Source organism: Myotis daubentonii, chromosome 7 (assembly GCF_963259705.1).
Source record: "Myotis daubentonii chromosome 7, mMyoDau2.1, whole genome shotgun sequence".
In the NCBI taxonomy this organism is placed as follows: Eukaryota; Metazoa; Chordata; class Mammalia; order Chiroptera; family Vespertilionidae; genus Myotis; species Myotis daubentonii.
Window position 1 is genome coordinate 21,872,287 of NC_081846.1, and position 16,603 is coordinate 21,888,889.

The following is a 16,603-nucleotide window of genomic DNA, read 5'->3' on the forward strand; positions in this document are numbered from 1 at the left end:
TTAAGAACCCATTGTGGCCCTCGAGTCAAAAAGTTTGCCCACCCCTGGCTTAGGCCCACTCCCTGTGAGCCTGGCTTTTGGTTGAGCAGCACTCCCCCTGTGGGAGCGCACTGACCACCAGGGGGCAGCTCCTGCATTGAGTGTCTTCCCCCTGGTGGTCAGTGTGTGTCATAGTGACCAGTCGTTCTGCCATTTGGTCGATTTGCATATTAGCCTTTTATTATATAGGATTGGATGTCACTCAGAAGTTCCAACATACATCAGTTTCCCCACTTTGTCAATCCATTCAGTGCTCAAGAAGATTGTATTTTACACCTAGGATATGCCAAACACTGATTGGTTTGGGGATACAGAGATTATACACACACACACACACACACACACACACACACACACACACACACTAGGGGCCCACTGCACGAATTCATGCACCTTGAAAGAAACTGTGGGCCATGAGGCTGCAGTGGGCATAGGGGCAGGTCTCGGCCCATTTTCTGCACCCCCGTCCGGCCCCTCCCATCGCAGCCCCCAGTCCCCTGTCTGCCGGCAGCCCCGCTCCCGCTGCCACCACTTCCACATGCTGACGGTGCCAGCCCCACTTGCACCCACTGACAGCACAGAGCAATTAGGGCCAGCGCCAGCAGCCAGTGCAGGCAGGGCCAGTGCTGTCAGCAGGTGCAAGCGGCAGCTGCTGCCCCAATCGCCCCTCAGGAGCAGGGGGAGGTGGAGAAGCCCTGAGAGGTGACTGGGGCCAGCAGCCGCTGCTCACACACACTGATGGTGCCGAGCGATCGTGGCCAGTGCCAGGCGCCAGCAGCAGATGCAAGCACTGGGTGGGACCGTGGTGCGTGGGAGCAAAGAATTTTCAGTAACCACCAGAGGCTTGCCCCAATGACAGCAACCAGCACCCTGCCATGGTCTGGCGCCCCTGCTCACCTGCTCCACCATGTTCCACATGCACCCCCTGGTGGTCAGCGCACATAATAGTGACCAGTTGTTCGGTTGTTCAGTTGTTCCACCATTCGGTCTATTTGCATATTAGCCTTTTATTATATAGGATTATACCTGCTTTCACAAACCCCACAGTGGGGAGTCGAAAGCAGCCAAAGAGATGATTACAAAGCCTTGTAATTGAAGACATGATAGAGGAAACCCAGGTGTGCTGTCCATGGAGGTGACTACTGGGCTGGATTTGAAAGGAAAGGGGGAGTTGGCCAGACCTAGAGTGTGGGAAGAGCATGCCAGGGGAGGAAAATGCATTCTGGTCCCTGAGGAGGAACCAGAATAGTTCCTAGGGGAAGTACAACTAGTTCCCTGTGGCTGAAGTTAAGGGTTCATGGAGGTGTGGCCTGAAATGAGACTGGAGAAGCACCCAGGGATCAGATGCAGGAGCACCAGGTACACAAGACAGGATTTTTACGCTGAGGGTAATGGGGGGGGGGGGTCCTTAATTTAGAGAGATCATTCTGCAGAGTGGAGGGTGAATTGAGGGGGAAGACTTGAGGCAGAGAGCACTTAGGAGAATAGTGGTAGTAACAGTAGCAGCAGCAGCAACAGCCAACACTACCAAGCACCATTTTAAGTGCTTCACACATGTAGACTCATGGAATCCACAGGACAGTAGGTGCCCTCATTATCCCCCTAGTACAGTTGATGAAACTGAGACCTCATGAGATTAAATATTTGCCCAAGGTCTACAACCAGTAAGTGACATGGCTGGTATCCTAACTCAAACAGCCCGGCTGTGGAATCCACAGTTATTGCCTGACTATTTTTTAATATATTTTTATTGATTTCAGAGAGAGGAAGAGAAAGAGAGATAGAAACATCAATGATGAGAGAATTATTGATCGGCTGCCTCCTGCACATCCCACACTGGGGATCAAGCCCACAACCCAGGCATATATGTGCCCTGACCAGGAGTCGAACCATGACCTCCTGGTTCATCGGTCAACACTCAACTGCTGAGCCATGCAACCTGGACTATCACCTGACTATAGCAGTAGCTTCAGGGAGAATGAAGTGTTGCCTAACCCTGCTAGAGAAGATGGTGAGGAGAAGATAACTAAGAGATGTTAAGGAGAGAAAGAGGGAGGGGAGTGTGAGACGTGGGGACAGGCATGGATGAGAGGGAGCTCTGGAGGAGAAGCACGTGTGAGTTTGCATCTGTGGAACCTTAGGGAAGATTTTATGAAGTAAGTGCATGTAAGAGTTTGAGCTGAGGAGAGAGCTTCGAAGAAAGGTTGGGAATTATAGGTATGAGAGACACTGACGAATTGGGTGGTCGCCAAAGCCAAGGAAGGAGGTGGGCTGGCATAGGGAGAGCAGGTAGAGAAGAGGAACATCTGATTTCAGGAACGAATTGAGAATAAAGTAACAAATGAAACTAAGAGAGGTTCAGGAGGAAGAAGAGAATGCGGTCAGTGGGATTAAGTGATGCAGAGATCAAATAAGATAGCACTTGAACAGTAACATTTCACCAAATAAATAAAACAGAACATACCTTCATGTGAGAATTCAAAAAAAATAGTTTAAAGAATTTACACATCCCTAGATATGAGCCAGCAAAATTATACTTAAGCTACAGAAACATTCCCAAAGATGCTCATAGGAAGAAGCTAAGTATCCATCTATAAGATAATCATTATATAAATCATGATACATACATACCATGAACCACTATGTCATCATTAAAAAGAGTGAGATGGATCTCTATGTAATGATGAGGAATAGGTCCATGATACATTCTTTTTTCTTTAATATATTTTTATTGATTTCAGAAAGGAAGGGAGAGGGAGAGAAAGATAGAAACATAAATGATGAAAGAGAATCATTGATCCGCTGCCTTCTGCACGCCCCACACTGGGAATCGAGCCCACAACCCGGGCATGTGCCCACACCGGGAATCGGGAATAGAACCGGGACCTCCTGGTTCATAGGTCAACGCTCAACCACTGAGTCACGCCGGCCAGGCCATGATACATTCTTAAGCTGCAGAAAATATAAATAGTTAAATATGTTATATTTTTATTAAGGAAGGAAAGAAAGAAAACATGTTTGTATCTGCATGCGGAAGTCTGGGGAAAGGCAAATATGAGTGAACAGAGGGAGGGAAGGGAATCTTTCAAGTTTTACTTTATAGGCTTTTGTATCACCTATATTCTTGACAATATGCATGCTTCATTTTTATAACATTAAAGCAGTCTTATTTAAGAAAGGGGCTGGTGGGTTCAGTAACCCAGAGGTCATTGGTAACCCTGGCAAAAGCTGTTTCAGCAGAGCGGTGGGAAGGAAGCTAGTTTCAGTGGGTTGAGCAGGGAACAAGAAGCGGCCAAGTGGACACAGCTGCTTTGTCAAGAAATTTACTTGTGAAAAGGAGGGCATAGGGGAGCAGAACCTACAGGGAGCCTAGTACAGAGGAAAGGAGGGAAAGACATAAAGAAGGTGGTTGAAGGGAAAAGCGCCGGGAGGCAGGATCCTCCAGGATGTGAGAGGCAGTGGGTCGCACAGCCAGGTGCAGGAATTCACCAGAAAGAGAGGAGGGACACTGCTCATGCTGACCCTAGAAGAAAGGAACAAAGTGCCTGGCGAGTTCAGGCAAGTCTGTCAGCTGGAGTCTGGGATTGCCTGCCCCTTCCTTTTATAGAAGGAGGTGAAGATTTAAAAGGCACAGAGTCAGACTGGACTAGGGCAAACCTACACCTTCAGACTGGCAGTCCCCTCCAGAAGCCATTAGGCAGGAAGGTGTGAACATCCCCAGCGCTCACATCCCCAGAACCCCCTGGTGGAGCCTTGGCCTGGAGCCAGAGTCCTAGGACAGACCTATTGGTCCTCTGTGGGAACACCTCCCCTGGTGGGCCTCTCAGATTTCCCCCTTGGCAGCCTTGCCTCAGAAGTGTCCCCATAAATTCTGATTCACTTTTTTCCTGCCCAACAGCCCTGACCGCTACCGAGCCCTGAGTCACAGCGGAAGTACTGAAATCACTTCAGTAACAACAGCAGCCATAGCAGCAACAGCAGGTAAGTGGGCTGTTCAGCCTTAGAACTGCTGGGGACATATTTCTGATGGAAGGGACTTGGAAACTTCAGTCTGGGTCCCCTGAGAACTGAGGTGATGAACTGCAAACCCTTAGAGCTAAAGGTAACTGTCTTTGCCAGACAGCTCAGTACAAAAGAACTTTCTGCTTATAGAGAAAAACAGAAATATTCTCCATCTGCACTATCCAGTATGATAGCCACTGGTCACATGTGGCTCCTGAGCACTTAAATGTGGTTCATGTGACTGAGGAACTAATTTTTTTTAATTAATTTAAATTTAAGTAACCACCTGTGGCTAGTAGCCATCATTTTGGGCCATGCAGATCTAGAACAATATCCTCATTTTCCAATGAACCACGTCAAGGCTCAGAGACAAATGACTTGTCCAAGCTCACGCTGACCATTCACAGCAGAACCAGGATTGGAAGCTGGCTCTTTATTCACCCCACCATCAACATGCATGCGGTGGGCTCAGTGGAAATGAAATCAACCGAATGAAAATCAAGAAGTGGGCGGGTTGGGAAATGTCAAATCTGGACTCTTTTTTCTATGCCTTTCATACTCAGTTGTCTGGGACAGGGAGGTACCTAATGGAGTTCAGAAACCTCAGGCTGAGATATAGCCCCTTGTGATAGTGGACAGAATATACAATTTGGGGTCAGGTTAAAAAAAAAAAGTCTTTAAAACTGCTTAACAACCAGTTCATCTGTGTCATTCTAGGTGAGTTGCCCAAGTCCTAGAGTCTTAGTTTCCTCATTCAGGAAGCGCATGTTGTCATGAAGATTAAATGATACAGATTCTGAAAAGCACTTTTTTCAGAAACTAGACCCTCAGAGGCACTAAACAGTATAGCTAGTGTGACGACTGTTATCCAGGTGAGATGTGCCTTGAAGTCAGCCTGGACAGTGGACTAGCTGCTTTCCCTTGCTTGGGGATGTAGCGGGAGAGACAACATGCTGTTACTTGACAAACTATTTCAGTAATAATGATCACAACAATAAATGCAAATACCATGTTTTATATCTGTCTTAAGTGCTTTTCCAGTAATCTCTCATTCCAGCCTCAGCCTCATTTTACAGAGGAGTAAACTGGGACTCGGAAAGGAAAGGTCACATGCAGGAGTTGCCCAGCTAGCGGAGTTCTTAACCACCACTCCCACGCTCTTCTCTCTGTGTGTAACAAGCTTCTGCCTGATGTTAGTTAGCATCACCTGACCAGGAGTCATTGCATTCTTCTCTAACATGGGAAAGAAAGATGTGACAAAGAATGTTTGCTAAACAGTGGGACTCAAAGGTTCTTTCCTTGGGGTAGGCAGCTTGGGTGAGTTGGCCACAGGCTCTGAGCATGCACTGGGCGAGAGACTGGCTTAAGGAGTGGTGGAGGGATTGAGGTTGCTAGGTGTGAGCTTAGGAAGGAGTGGCGAATTTATGTTCACTACTCTGCCTGTATTTATCCTTTCAATTGCAATCAATAGCAACTGTGACAAAATATATTCTTAGTGTCACTCAACACTGTTTTCAAAAATGTGTTAGGACTTGGGTGGAATTTTAACTTTTACCAAAAAGCTTCCTTTTCCAAATTAGATGGTCTTGGCTCCAGAGCTGATAGCTGCTGCAGACCCAATCCCAAGTATACAAGCCAAGAACGAAGAGCAATGACCTAAGGGGGGCTCATGGTCAAAGCAGATGTTTGGGGAGTGAGGTGAAAGACAAGGAGAGGTGTTTGGGGCTAGGGATTCTCAAAGGAACGTGGCATAGAGAAGGAATCTGTGAGGCTTTAAAGATTCCTGGGGTAAATGGGATGGAGACAGAGGGCATTAGGTCCAAGGAAAAAAGCTACCTGGCTCTCCAGAAATTTGTTCCATCTCCTTTGTCTTAATGAGCTGTTCTTTCAGGTATGAAAGATGTTTAAGAAAGGTAGTGCTGCTATATAGCAAGCCCAAGGAAGCCCGAGGCAGCTAGAGTGTGGAGAGAGTCAGACAGAACAGAGGCTGCTGAGATCAGGGCACAGATGAGAGAAATCTGCCCTAGCCAGTTTGGTCAGTGGATAAAGCATCAGCCTGCCTGTGGACTGAAGGGTCCCAGGTTCAATTCTGGCCAAGGGGACACACCTCAGTTGCAAGCTCCATCCCTGGCCCTGGTCAGAGCGCATGCAGGAGGCAACCAATGGATATGTCTTTCTCACATTGATGTTTCTCTCTCTGCCTCTCTGTCTCTCCCCCTTCCTTCCACTATCTCTAAAAATCAATGGGAAAATATCCTCGGGTGAGGAGTAACAAAAAGAAGGGTGAGGGGAAAGATGAGAGAAATCTGTGCAGTCCTGGGCAAACCACTTCCTTGTGTGGATCTGTCTCTTTATCTGTGAAAAGGAAAGATTGTCTAGGAAATGCCACAGGTCCTTTCCCAGTATGAACCCTACCAGTCCATAAAATGTCTAGTGATCAAAGATCTGACCTGGGATTTAAATATGCACGTCATCAAGAGTATCCTGCACCCTCCAGGACTCCACCCCACAATTGAGCAATCTCATCCACCACTCACTTCCTCCACTGGGTTCTCAATACCGCCACCCTTGCAGTCAGGCACATCTGCTCTTCGGAGGTGTCCTACAGGTGAAAAGCCCAGAGTCCTGGTAAGTCTTGGGACACTCACCCCTCCCGCCATTCAGAATGTCTCCGTTCTCTGCCTCCCTGGACACCAGCTTCCCATTTATTCCAGGCATCTTTTCCTACTCTTGGTGGGTCTCACCCATACCCCTAGGCCTCTTTATTCTCTCTTTTTAGGCTACCCTGTCTTCAAAAAGAGGGCTTCTGCCCCTCTCCCCTACACCTCTCTCCAACAACCACTTAAGGCAACTCAATTCCCACCCCCTTCCCTTCCCAACTCAGCCAGCTCTCTCTCTTTGCTTTGGCCAAAAGTGGTGTGAGAAAGGACCAGACACTGTAGTCCCTCCTCCCATATATTAAATGCAAATATATGTGAATGATATTTATAGAGATAAAAAATACTGGAATTGTATTAAAATGACAGACTTTTGTTGCTGTTGTTAAAAAGATTGCTATAAATGTTTGGAATCTTACAAAGTCCTCATTCTATAGCATTCTCATGAAATAAACTAGAATCATCCCATCCATGTTTTTTCTGAACTACCGTGAGTCATTAAGGAGCTGGCAATTTTGCTGAAAGAGAATCTTGTGCTGGGTCACCAAGAATATGACTGCAAGATCAGGAGGGGCCAGCCAGTTCCAGGGAGTTTGGTTTATCATTCCTAAAAGGGCTGTTTCTTTCATTCTGGGCTTAAGGAATAGCAAAGAAAGCAATGTACAGACATCAAACAATGGGAGTGTACTATACACAGGTTGGCTAATGGTATCTCAAGAATTTAACTTACAAATATATTTAATATGTGACCTATGACTTTGCTGTTGTTGTTGTTGCTGTGTAGTTCTTAACTTGCTGGGTATTCTATCAGACATACTACAGTTGATGTCATCTATTCTATATAAGGGTAATGGCCATTGACATGGCAGCCCACAGACTGGGCAGTCCCCGGATCTCTTTAATGGTTCCAGAGAGTTCTCTAGCTAAAGATTGGTGCCATATCTGTCAGGCAATATTGACAATCTCATCCAAAGTGATATTTCCACTGGGTTGTTTTTCTGTTTCTGTCTCTTGGAGGTTCCTAGAGGGCTTTGGTGGTCAGGGCAGAGGCAGAGCTACCACTTCAAGCTGGGTCTGTCTGTTCTGAATGGTCAGTTACAATGTTATCCTCAAGCCCTTCCAATCACCTGTTGCCTTGGCAATGTCATCACCAATCTTTTTGGGAGACACATCCAAGGGGCTGACCTTGGGGTGGAGGGCAGATATGGCACCCACTCTCAGATACAGAACTTTGATCTCATTGAGGTAGAACTTAGGGGGCATGGTGGAGGGGGGCTGGTATCGGAAGAACCTGAATTTGGGATGAATGAAGAAAGTTGCATTTGGCCTCCTCTGACCCTAAAGCTCAGAGGTGTGATTTTTTTTTTTTTTTTTTTAAGAAGCAGGTCTGCAGACTGAAAATGTGGAGGGGGCCATTTGCACCTAGTTGGAATTTTGGCTGCAGAACTTCTAGGCTCTGGGACCACAGACTGGTCTCTGAGCCTCACTGTGTCTGTCTTCTTACGGTTAAATAGGGGCTTAATCATATCTATTTGTAACAATCCAGGGAGATCATGTAGATGTGAGACACAAAGTAGATCTCAAGTGTCATCTTCCTATCTTCCTTTCCTTAGTTTCTCCCTTTAACAGCCAAAACATCACCTCTAGGGATTGGTTACAAAACAAACAAACAACAAAACATTCTCTCCACCCCCCTCCACTCATCCCCACCCCCACACCTGGCCAGTGGCTGGAGGTCATGGCCCTGGCCGGGTGGCCTGGTTCTCCTTTCTGAAATCTCTGCTTCTGTCCTGACTTGCATGGGAGTGGAGCTCACCCATATACCTGCAGCCTGGCCTCAGCACAGCCGAGCACCAGATTCTCTAGAATGAGGGCTCATCTTATAACAGGACAACCAAGGAGTCCTGACTGCCTGCCACTACTTCATCCAATTAAGCAGAGACAGGGTTGAATGGTATATAAGTGCTTATTCCAATAATGCCGGCAGAATAGGAGAGCAGCAGGTCATCCAAAAAAATCTGCTCTGCACTCGATCATAAATTAGCTGCTTATATTGGGTAAGGGGACAGAGATTACGTGGGGAAGTAGGAATTACAGGCATGGAAAGTAGGCACAGAACAATCATTACAGGTTACAAGTCATGCAGGCTGGGGCAGGGATTGCAGGAGGGTGGGTGCCCCCAGACATCCCAGGACCAGGTTACAGGTAATAGGGGTGGGGGTTGTAAAGAACAGGCACCTCCTGGATTAGAGTATTTCAGCCTGGAGGCTGTAAATTTTTCAATAATGATAGGCAGTTCTTGGGAAAGGAGGATGGACTGTATTCCGATGTTAGCTCCCATGTCCCAAGGTGTACAACTCTCAGCGAGGTTAGAACGTGCTTTCTCTGATGTTTTGCTGCCTATGGATTCTTCTAAGATTTTTATGTTCTCACGTTTAAGTCTTTTATTCATTTTGAGTTCATTTTTGTGTATGGTGTAAGTTTGTGGTCTAGTTTCATTTTTTTGCATGTATTTGTCCAATTTTCCCAACACCATTTATTGAAGAGACTGTCTTAACTCCATCGTATGCTCTTGCCTCCTTTGTCAGATATTAATTGAGCATAATGGCTTGGGTCGATTTCTGGGTTCTCTGTTCTGTTCCATTGGTCTATATGTCTGTTCTTGTGCCAGTACCAGGCAGTTTTGAGAACAGTGGCTTTGTAAGATAGCTTGATATCTGGTATTGTGATCCCTCCAACTTTGTTCTTTCTCAGGATTGCTATGGCTATTTCAGGGTCTTTTTTTTTATTCCATATAAATTTTTGGAGAGTTTGTTCTAGGTCTGTGAAATATCCTGTTGGTATTTTAGAATCTGCTTTCTCTAATCAGAATAGAACCCCCATGGTTAACAGAGCATGATTAATATTTCTTATAATTGTAGTTGGTCCCCAATATTCTATTTCTGCCCCTAACAATCAATGAAGCATGTTTGCCTGCTACTGCCTCTTCTCATAGGGAAGTTTCTGCAGCTGCCCCAGACCTGCCTTCTCACAACTGGTGTGCATAGATGTGGGGTTCTTCTCTCTGCAGGCACAAGCTCTCTGCACCCACCAATGATCAGTCTCTCTCAAAAATGGGTCTTCTCCTAGGTCATTTGTTCCCTTAAGCACATCTCTGATCATCTGCTCACAGAGGTGAGTCACCCTTGATCTCATAAGTAAACTGGACTTAACCCTGGGGCTCTGAGCAAACTTGCTTTTGTTCAAGGGACTACAGAGCCAGTAATTTCTCTCAAGTCTTACTGGCAACACTGGCCAAGCCAGCTCTTATTATCTGCCTCTTCCCCCTACCACCCCACTCACTTCATCCTTATCATCACATCTTTCTACATTCATGGGCTGGTTGAATCTGCTCTATCTGTGGTCTCCATGTGCTGAGAAGGCAATTTATCTGGCCCCCATCAGTTAGGGGAGAAAGTAATACCTTCTCAGAAAGGTGAAGACTAAGAATTCCATCACTCTAGGAGAAAGGGGCATTATTTTTCCAATTTCTCTTAACATCACTAAGCTTTCTTCTTCGCTACAAATGATTGACAAAAACAGGCTTTCTTCTGCTAAAGCAAAAAACTTCCTAATTTTGTTGTTGATGATGTTGATGATGTTGATGGTGTTGATTTGTATTTGCTTTGTAAGGCTATACGTCTTTGGTTAATCTTTTTAAAATTGAGATATAATTAACATACCATTAAAGTCACCCATTTAGAGTGAACAACACTGTAATTTTATGTCTTTCTCTTTAACACTGGGTTCCATTTGGAGGTGGGTTAGAGTCTTGCATGTGGTCACAGGATGCTCATAGCTTATAATAAAAAAATGGCACAATGGTGATGTAGTTGGTGGTTCAAAAGAAAGTCAATTTAGTAGCTGGTTTACTTTAGTTCATTTCCTCTTTGAAAACTGGGATAATATTTTAGAGAGGCTGAAGCTTCCCCCAGAAGCAAGCTCTCCACTGATCCTGTAACAAGGGCAGAATCAACAGGTGGGTTTATTTGAGTGTGCTGGGGAGTTAGGAATGGATGAAGGCATGCACTGGCAGGACAAGAAGGATCCCCACCAGGACTGGGAAGCCACCAAAACAAGGATACTATGTCTCTACCTGCCTTCTCTGCCTCTTGCCGCCCCTTCTCCTTATTCTGGGAGCATCCTGGCTTTCTCTGGCCCCCTGCATGGCAGAATAGGACTGTCCAGAGCTCCCATGATAATCTGTTACATTCCCACCTACTTGGAGAATCAGTCAGTCAACCACCTGCTTATGAATTTTAATATGTTTTTACAAACTATACAAATATGCTCAGAGAAGACCTCTTGCCTCCCAAAAGAACAATGCTGGAACATGCTAAATGAGTAAACGTGCTTCAAGCTCAAGGATCCCGAAACATTATGCTGCTACCACTCAGTTTTTCTAGAACACTCCTTTTAAAATAACTTACAGAAAGTTGGACAAAGGGATTATTCTCAAAGTTTACAGTTAAACTCAGTTGAATTGCCTGCTTAATCCCCCACATTGAGAACTGAATGTCGCCTCATGTTTCTGACATTAAACTCAGTCTCCACAATCAGGGATGCTCACCACTGAAGTTATCCAAGAAAATAGGCTTGGTAGATATTATCAAAAGAAAGGTTTCCATAGTGATTTGAGTGATGGCAAGGTCATGAAAAGTGACCACTCCACTTAAGAACCTCTCTCTGACTTTGAAGGGAACTATAGATGCCGGGGTCCAGCCCCAGCAGGTCCAGGGGTCCCCAAAGGTGTGGACGGAGTCGGCGAAGAAGGAATGACACAGAGGCAGCATTCAGTTGATCAGCAGCCTAGCCAGGATCTCTAGCCCGGATCTCCAGCCAAGTTCTGGTCTGGATCTCCAGAGAGGTTCTGCTTTGGATCTCCAGCCAGGTTCTGTGGCCATGTTCCTTCGCTAGGTTCTCCAGCCAGGTTCTGTCCAGGTTCTCCAGCCAGGTTCTGACCAGGTTCTAGTCAGGTTCTCTTGGCAATTTCTGTAGTCAGGTTCAGTCCAGGATCTTTTGCCATGTTCTCTCCAGCGAAGTCCTTCTGTCTCTAGAGAACGTTCTATGTAGGTTCTGTGCCTAGGTTCTGTCTCTCTTGGTCCTGTCTTCTAAGTCCTGTCTCCTAAGTTCTGTGTTCTAAGTTCTGTGTCTTTCTGTCTTGTTACATCTGTATTTATACCAGTTGATTCAATCCTATCAATCTCTATTCCAAAGGTTAGGGCGTTTCTTATCTCCATTCCAGGGAGTAAAGATTATGTAGCTTAAGCATGATTGTTCGTAGTTAAAGTGATTAATTACCCGCCTGGCACTTAGTTGAGGGGTTTTATTCCCTCCCTAACTTCAGGGGAAAATCCCTACCTGGGGATTCAACCTTTCTCGGAGAGGTGACCTTGGTTAAAACACAGCGCCAAGAAGGTGAGCAAACATATTAAGAACCGTATGCCATATATGCCAGGTCCCTTGAAACAGCAAGGATTGACCGGCTCCCGGCATATACTCTTTCATGAAACGTACCGCTTATAACTAAATGTGCCTCAGAATGTTAGAGTTAATGCCCCTACTATTTCCTGAAGTGAAATTTACTTTCATGTAATATACAAGTTAATGCAAAAAATCCTATCCAAGCTTCATGAGCAGAAAGGCTAGAATCTGGAAAGACTTTATTATGCATTAACACTCATCTCTCTTCTCTAGGCTGCAAATATGGCATACATGATTATAAAAGAACTTCCGGATAATTACACCTGGGACGATTTCGAAAATTACAGTTACTCTGACGTACCCATTTCGCCAAACTCTGTCCCATGTCAGCCAGAATCTCTGGATATCAACAAGTATGCTCTGGTGGCCATCTATGCCCTGGTCTTCTTGCTAAGCCTTCTGGGAAACTCCCTGGTGATGCTGGTTGTCTTATACAGTCGTGTCAACCGTTCTGTCACTGACGTCTACCTGCTGAACCTGGCTATTGCCGACCTGCTCTTCGCCCTGACCTTGCCTATCTGGGCTGCCGCCAAGGCAACAGGCTGGATCTTTGGCACACCCCTGTGCAAGATGGTCTCACTCCTGAAGGAAGTTAACTTTTACAGTGGAATTCTACTACTGGCCTGCATTAGCGTGGACCGCTACCTGGCCATTGTTCATGCCACACGCACTCTGACTCTGAAGAGGCACTGGGTCAAGTTCATATGCTTAGGCATCTGGACTCTATCTCTGATCCTGTCCCTGCCCGTCTTTGTCTTCCGCAGGGCCGTCTACCCGCCTAATACTGGCCCAGTCTGCTACGAGGATCTGGGTGCCAATACAACTAAATGGCGCACAGTGATGCGGGCCCTGCCCCAGACCATTGGCTTCCTCCTGCCGCTGCTGGTCATGGTGTTCTGCTATGGGCTCACCCTGCGCACACTGTTTCAGGCCCACATGGGGCAGAAGCACCGGGCCATGCGGGTCATCTTTGCTGTCGTGCTCGTCTTCCTGCTCTGCTGGCTGCCCTACAACCTGGTCCTGTTGTCAGACACCCTTCTGAGGATCGGGGCGATCGAGGATAGCTGTGGTCGCCGAAATGACATTGGTCGGGCCCTAGATGCCACCGAGATTCTGGGCTTCCTTCACAGCTGCCTCAATCCCCTCATCTATGCCTTCATTGGTCAGAAGTTTCGCCATGGACTCCTCAAGATCATGGCCATCCATGGCCTGATCAGCAAGGAGTTCTTGGCCAAGGAGAGCAGGCCTTCCTTTGTTGGCTCTTCTTCAGGGAACACTTCTACTACCCTCTAAGGCCCCTGCTGCTGTTGTAGCCCCACTGGGCTCCTCCCCTCCCATCAGTACCTAAGCCTCATGACTATAGTCCACTGGCTAGTCACAGTCTCTGTGTCAAGACAGCCTCACACTGTGGTCACAGAAAGTTGCTGAGGCTCTGACTTTACCAGGTGCCCTGATCTGGTTCAGAAAGCCTGGCCTGGCTCCCCACCCCTTACTGTAATTACTATGTCTGTGCTAGAGCTCTGTCCATCCTACCACTGAGCCCATAGCACTCTGTCCTCTGAGACATTTCAAAGACATCCTTTTAAGTGAGTTCTAAAAGTTCCCAACCATGGGAGCCATTAGTGACAAACACCGTAGTTGCTTCCCTAACTCCCACTCTCCTTGTTTGCTAGCAAAGTCTGTTTCCCTTAAGAGAGACCAAAATTGACAAATACTCACTTCTATGATTTCCCTAAGCTAGGAGTGGCCACATCATCCAGTTATGGGTAGAAAGACTTACAGGCAAGAGTGTGCTAATAAACCAGTCTCCTGGGGTGGGGGAGTCCTGATTTGTAGTGTTTGCCAAGTCTCATGTTATAAATGTTCCCACCATGGCAATTTCAAGGGTGGTGGTATTCAACAACCAGCTCACAGAATTCTAGAAAATGTAATAATCTGTTTCCACAAGCAGGTACAAACTGGCTTCAGCAAAAACATTGTTAAGGGAATCTGCTGGGGCCAGGGGACTCTCGGGAAATATTCCTGATATTCCTGATTTAAAAAAGAGAGATGCACACACTTACACATCTTTGAATCTTGCCTTGTAATATGGTTATAGGATATGATATGTGGCACCTCAGTGTGACAATGAGGCAAAAAGCCTAACATACATAGGCTGATGGAGCCAAAGGATAAAAGAACCTGAAAATCAAGAGCCCACAAATAAACCTAAGCAAGCATAATAATACAACTGGTCCCTTACCTTATACCAGATACAAAAATTAACTCAAAATAGATTGAAGACCTAAACAGAGAACTAAAACTCTACAAATCTCATAAGAAAACAAAGGGATAAAAGCTTTATGACATTGGATTTGGGCAATAATTTCTTGGATATGACACCAAAAACATAGGCAACAAAAGAGAAAACAGTTAAGTTGGTCTTTATCAAAGTTAAAAACTTTTGTGCATCCAAGGATACTCTCAAGAGAGTAAAAAAGCAAACCACAGAATGGGAGAAAATATTTGCAAATCATATACCTTATGAGGGGTTAATATCCAGAATATATAAAGAATTGCTACAACTCAACAGCAAAAACAAAACAAAACAAAAAGACATTTAAAAATGGGCAAAGGATTTAGAGAAAATAAATTTCTCCAAAGAACACATACAAATAGCTATGGAAATGTATATACTAATAATTATGGAAATGGATATCAAAACCACAATGAGGCACCACTTCACACCCATTAGGATGACCTTTGTTAAAACAAACGAAAGAAGTGTTGGCGAGGAGATGGAGACACACTGGAACCCTTGTGCAATGCTAGTGAGAATGTAAGATGGTGCAGCCACTGTGGAAAACAATATGGTGGTTCCTCAAAAAATTAAACATACAATTATTGTATGATCCAGCAATTCCATTTCTGAGTTATAGCCAAAAGAACTGAAAGCAAAGACTCAAATAGGTATTTGTACACTAATGTTCATAGCATCATTATTCCAGCAATAGCCAAAAGGTGGAAAAAATCCAAATGTCCATCAATGGATGACTGGATAAAATGTGGTGTATATACAATGGAATATTTTTCAGTCTTAAAAAGGAATGAAATTCTGATCTATGCTATACCATGAATAAACCTTGAAAATATTATGCGAAGTGAAATAAGCCAGACACAAATACTGTATGATTCCATGTATAGGTGGTACCTAGAATAGTTAAACTGATAGAGACAGAAAGTCAAATAGTGGTTACCAGAGGATTGGGGGAGGGGGAAATGGGTAGTTATTATTTAAAGGATACAGAATTCAGTTGGGGATGATGAAAAGGTTCTGGAGATGGATAGTAGTTATAGTTATACAACAATGTGAATATACTTAATGCCATTAAACTGTACAGTTAAAATGCTAAGCTTCATTATGCATATTTAACCACAATTTTTTTTAAAAAAACCTACTTCAAAAAGATAAACCCTGGAACCACCTACCTATAACTTCCTGTTAAGTGAAATAAATGGTTTTTTTTGCACAAATCACTTTTATATTTTGTTGTTATTGTTGTTGTATTGATTTCAGAGAGAGGAAGGGAGAGGGAGAGAGGGAAACATCAATGATGAGAGAGAATCATTGATCGGCTGCCTCCTGCACACCCAAACCATGACCTCCTAGTTCATGGGTCGACGCTCAACCACTGAGCAACACCAGTCAGGCATGTACAAATCACTTTTAATTGGGTATTTCATTACTTGCAACAAAAAGCATATAAACTGCTATATAGAAGCCGGGCCAGGGTGAGCAGAGGTCCCTCTTGGGGGTCTTTATAATAAATAAAATCCCTTTGCTGTGTATTAGGTGCATGGAGAGAAGGACTGAAACTAGCCTTTCTCAGCCCAAGTCTCCTGCTACTGACACGTATCATGGAAAGAAATGTGCCCCAGGATCGTCTGGTGCTTCTCCTGTCCTTGGGTGGAACAGTAGTCAGGTGCGTCAATGCTGGGACTCAGAAGGGCACAACTACCACCACTCTCCATCTCCAGAACCTTTTCGTCACCCCAAACTGAATTTTGTATCCTTTAAACGAGGCATGCGGCCCACCTGCTGCGAGTTTGACTTTGATGTGCTTGGTCGTAAGTCCACCCAATCAGCTGATTGGATAGTAGGAAGCCAGGGCGCTTTCTTGAGCTCAACCAGCAACTCCCAACTTTGAGTTTCACTTCACTCTGTCTCCCACCCTTCACACACACACACACACACACACACACACACACACACCATTCAGGGTTTGACAAAAGGGAACCCCAAATGGAGAAATGATTGAGAAGATGTCACCCAGACAAACAAAGGACTTGACTCATTCCTTACAGTGTGTAATGAGTGCCTGTTGCTCTATCTCAAAACCCAG

General features: G+C 45.3%; 1 protein-coding gene across 4 annotated transcripts; it reads left to right on the forward strand.

The window, feature by feature from the left end:
* Positions 1-3,662: 3,662 nt before the first annotated feature.
* On the forward strand, positions 3,663-15,737 carry CXCR2 (C-X-C motif chemokine receptor 2). 4 transcript variants are annotated; one of them, XM_059703109.1, is made up of 4 exons: positions 3,663-3,744; positions 3,938-4,020; positions 6,539-6,669; positions 12,435-15,737. In XM_059703109.1, the coding sequence occupies exon 4, from the start codon at positions 12,444-12,446 to the stop codon at positions 13,512-13,514; it is 1,071 nt and encodes a 356-aa protein (XP_059559092.1). In that variant the 5' UTR covers positions 3,663-3,744; positions 3,938-4,020; positions 6,539-6,669; positions 12,435-12,443; the 3' UTR covers positions 13,515-15,737. The 4 variants fall into 4 exon arrangements, with proteins under 4 accessions (XP_059559092.1, XP_059559093.1, XP_059559094.1 ...); XM_059703111.1 differs by having other exon boundaries at positions 3,705-3,853; XM_059703110.1 differs by lacking the exon at positions 6,539-6,669.
* Positions 15,738-16,603: the final 866 nt, after the last annotated feature.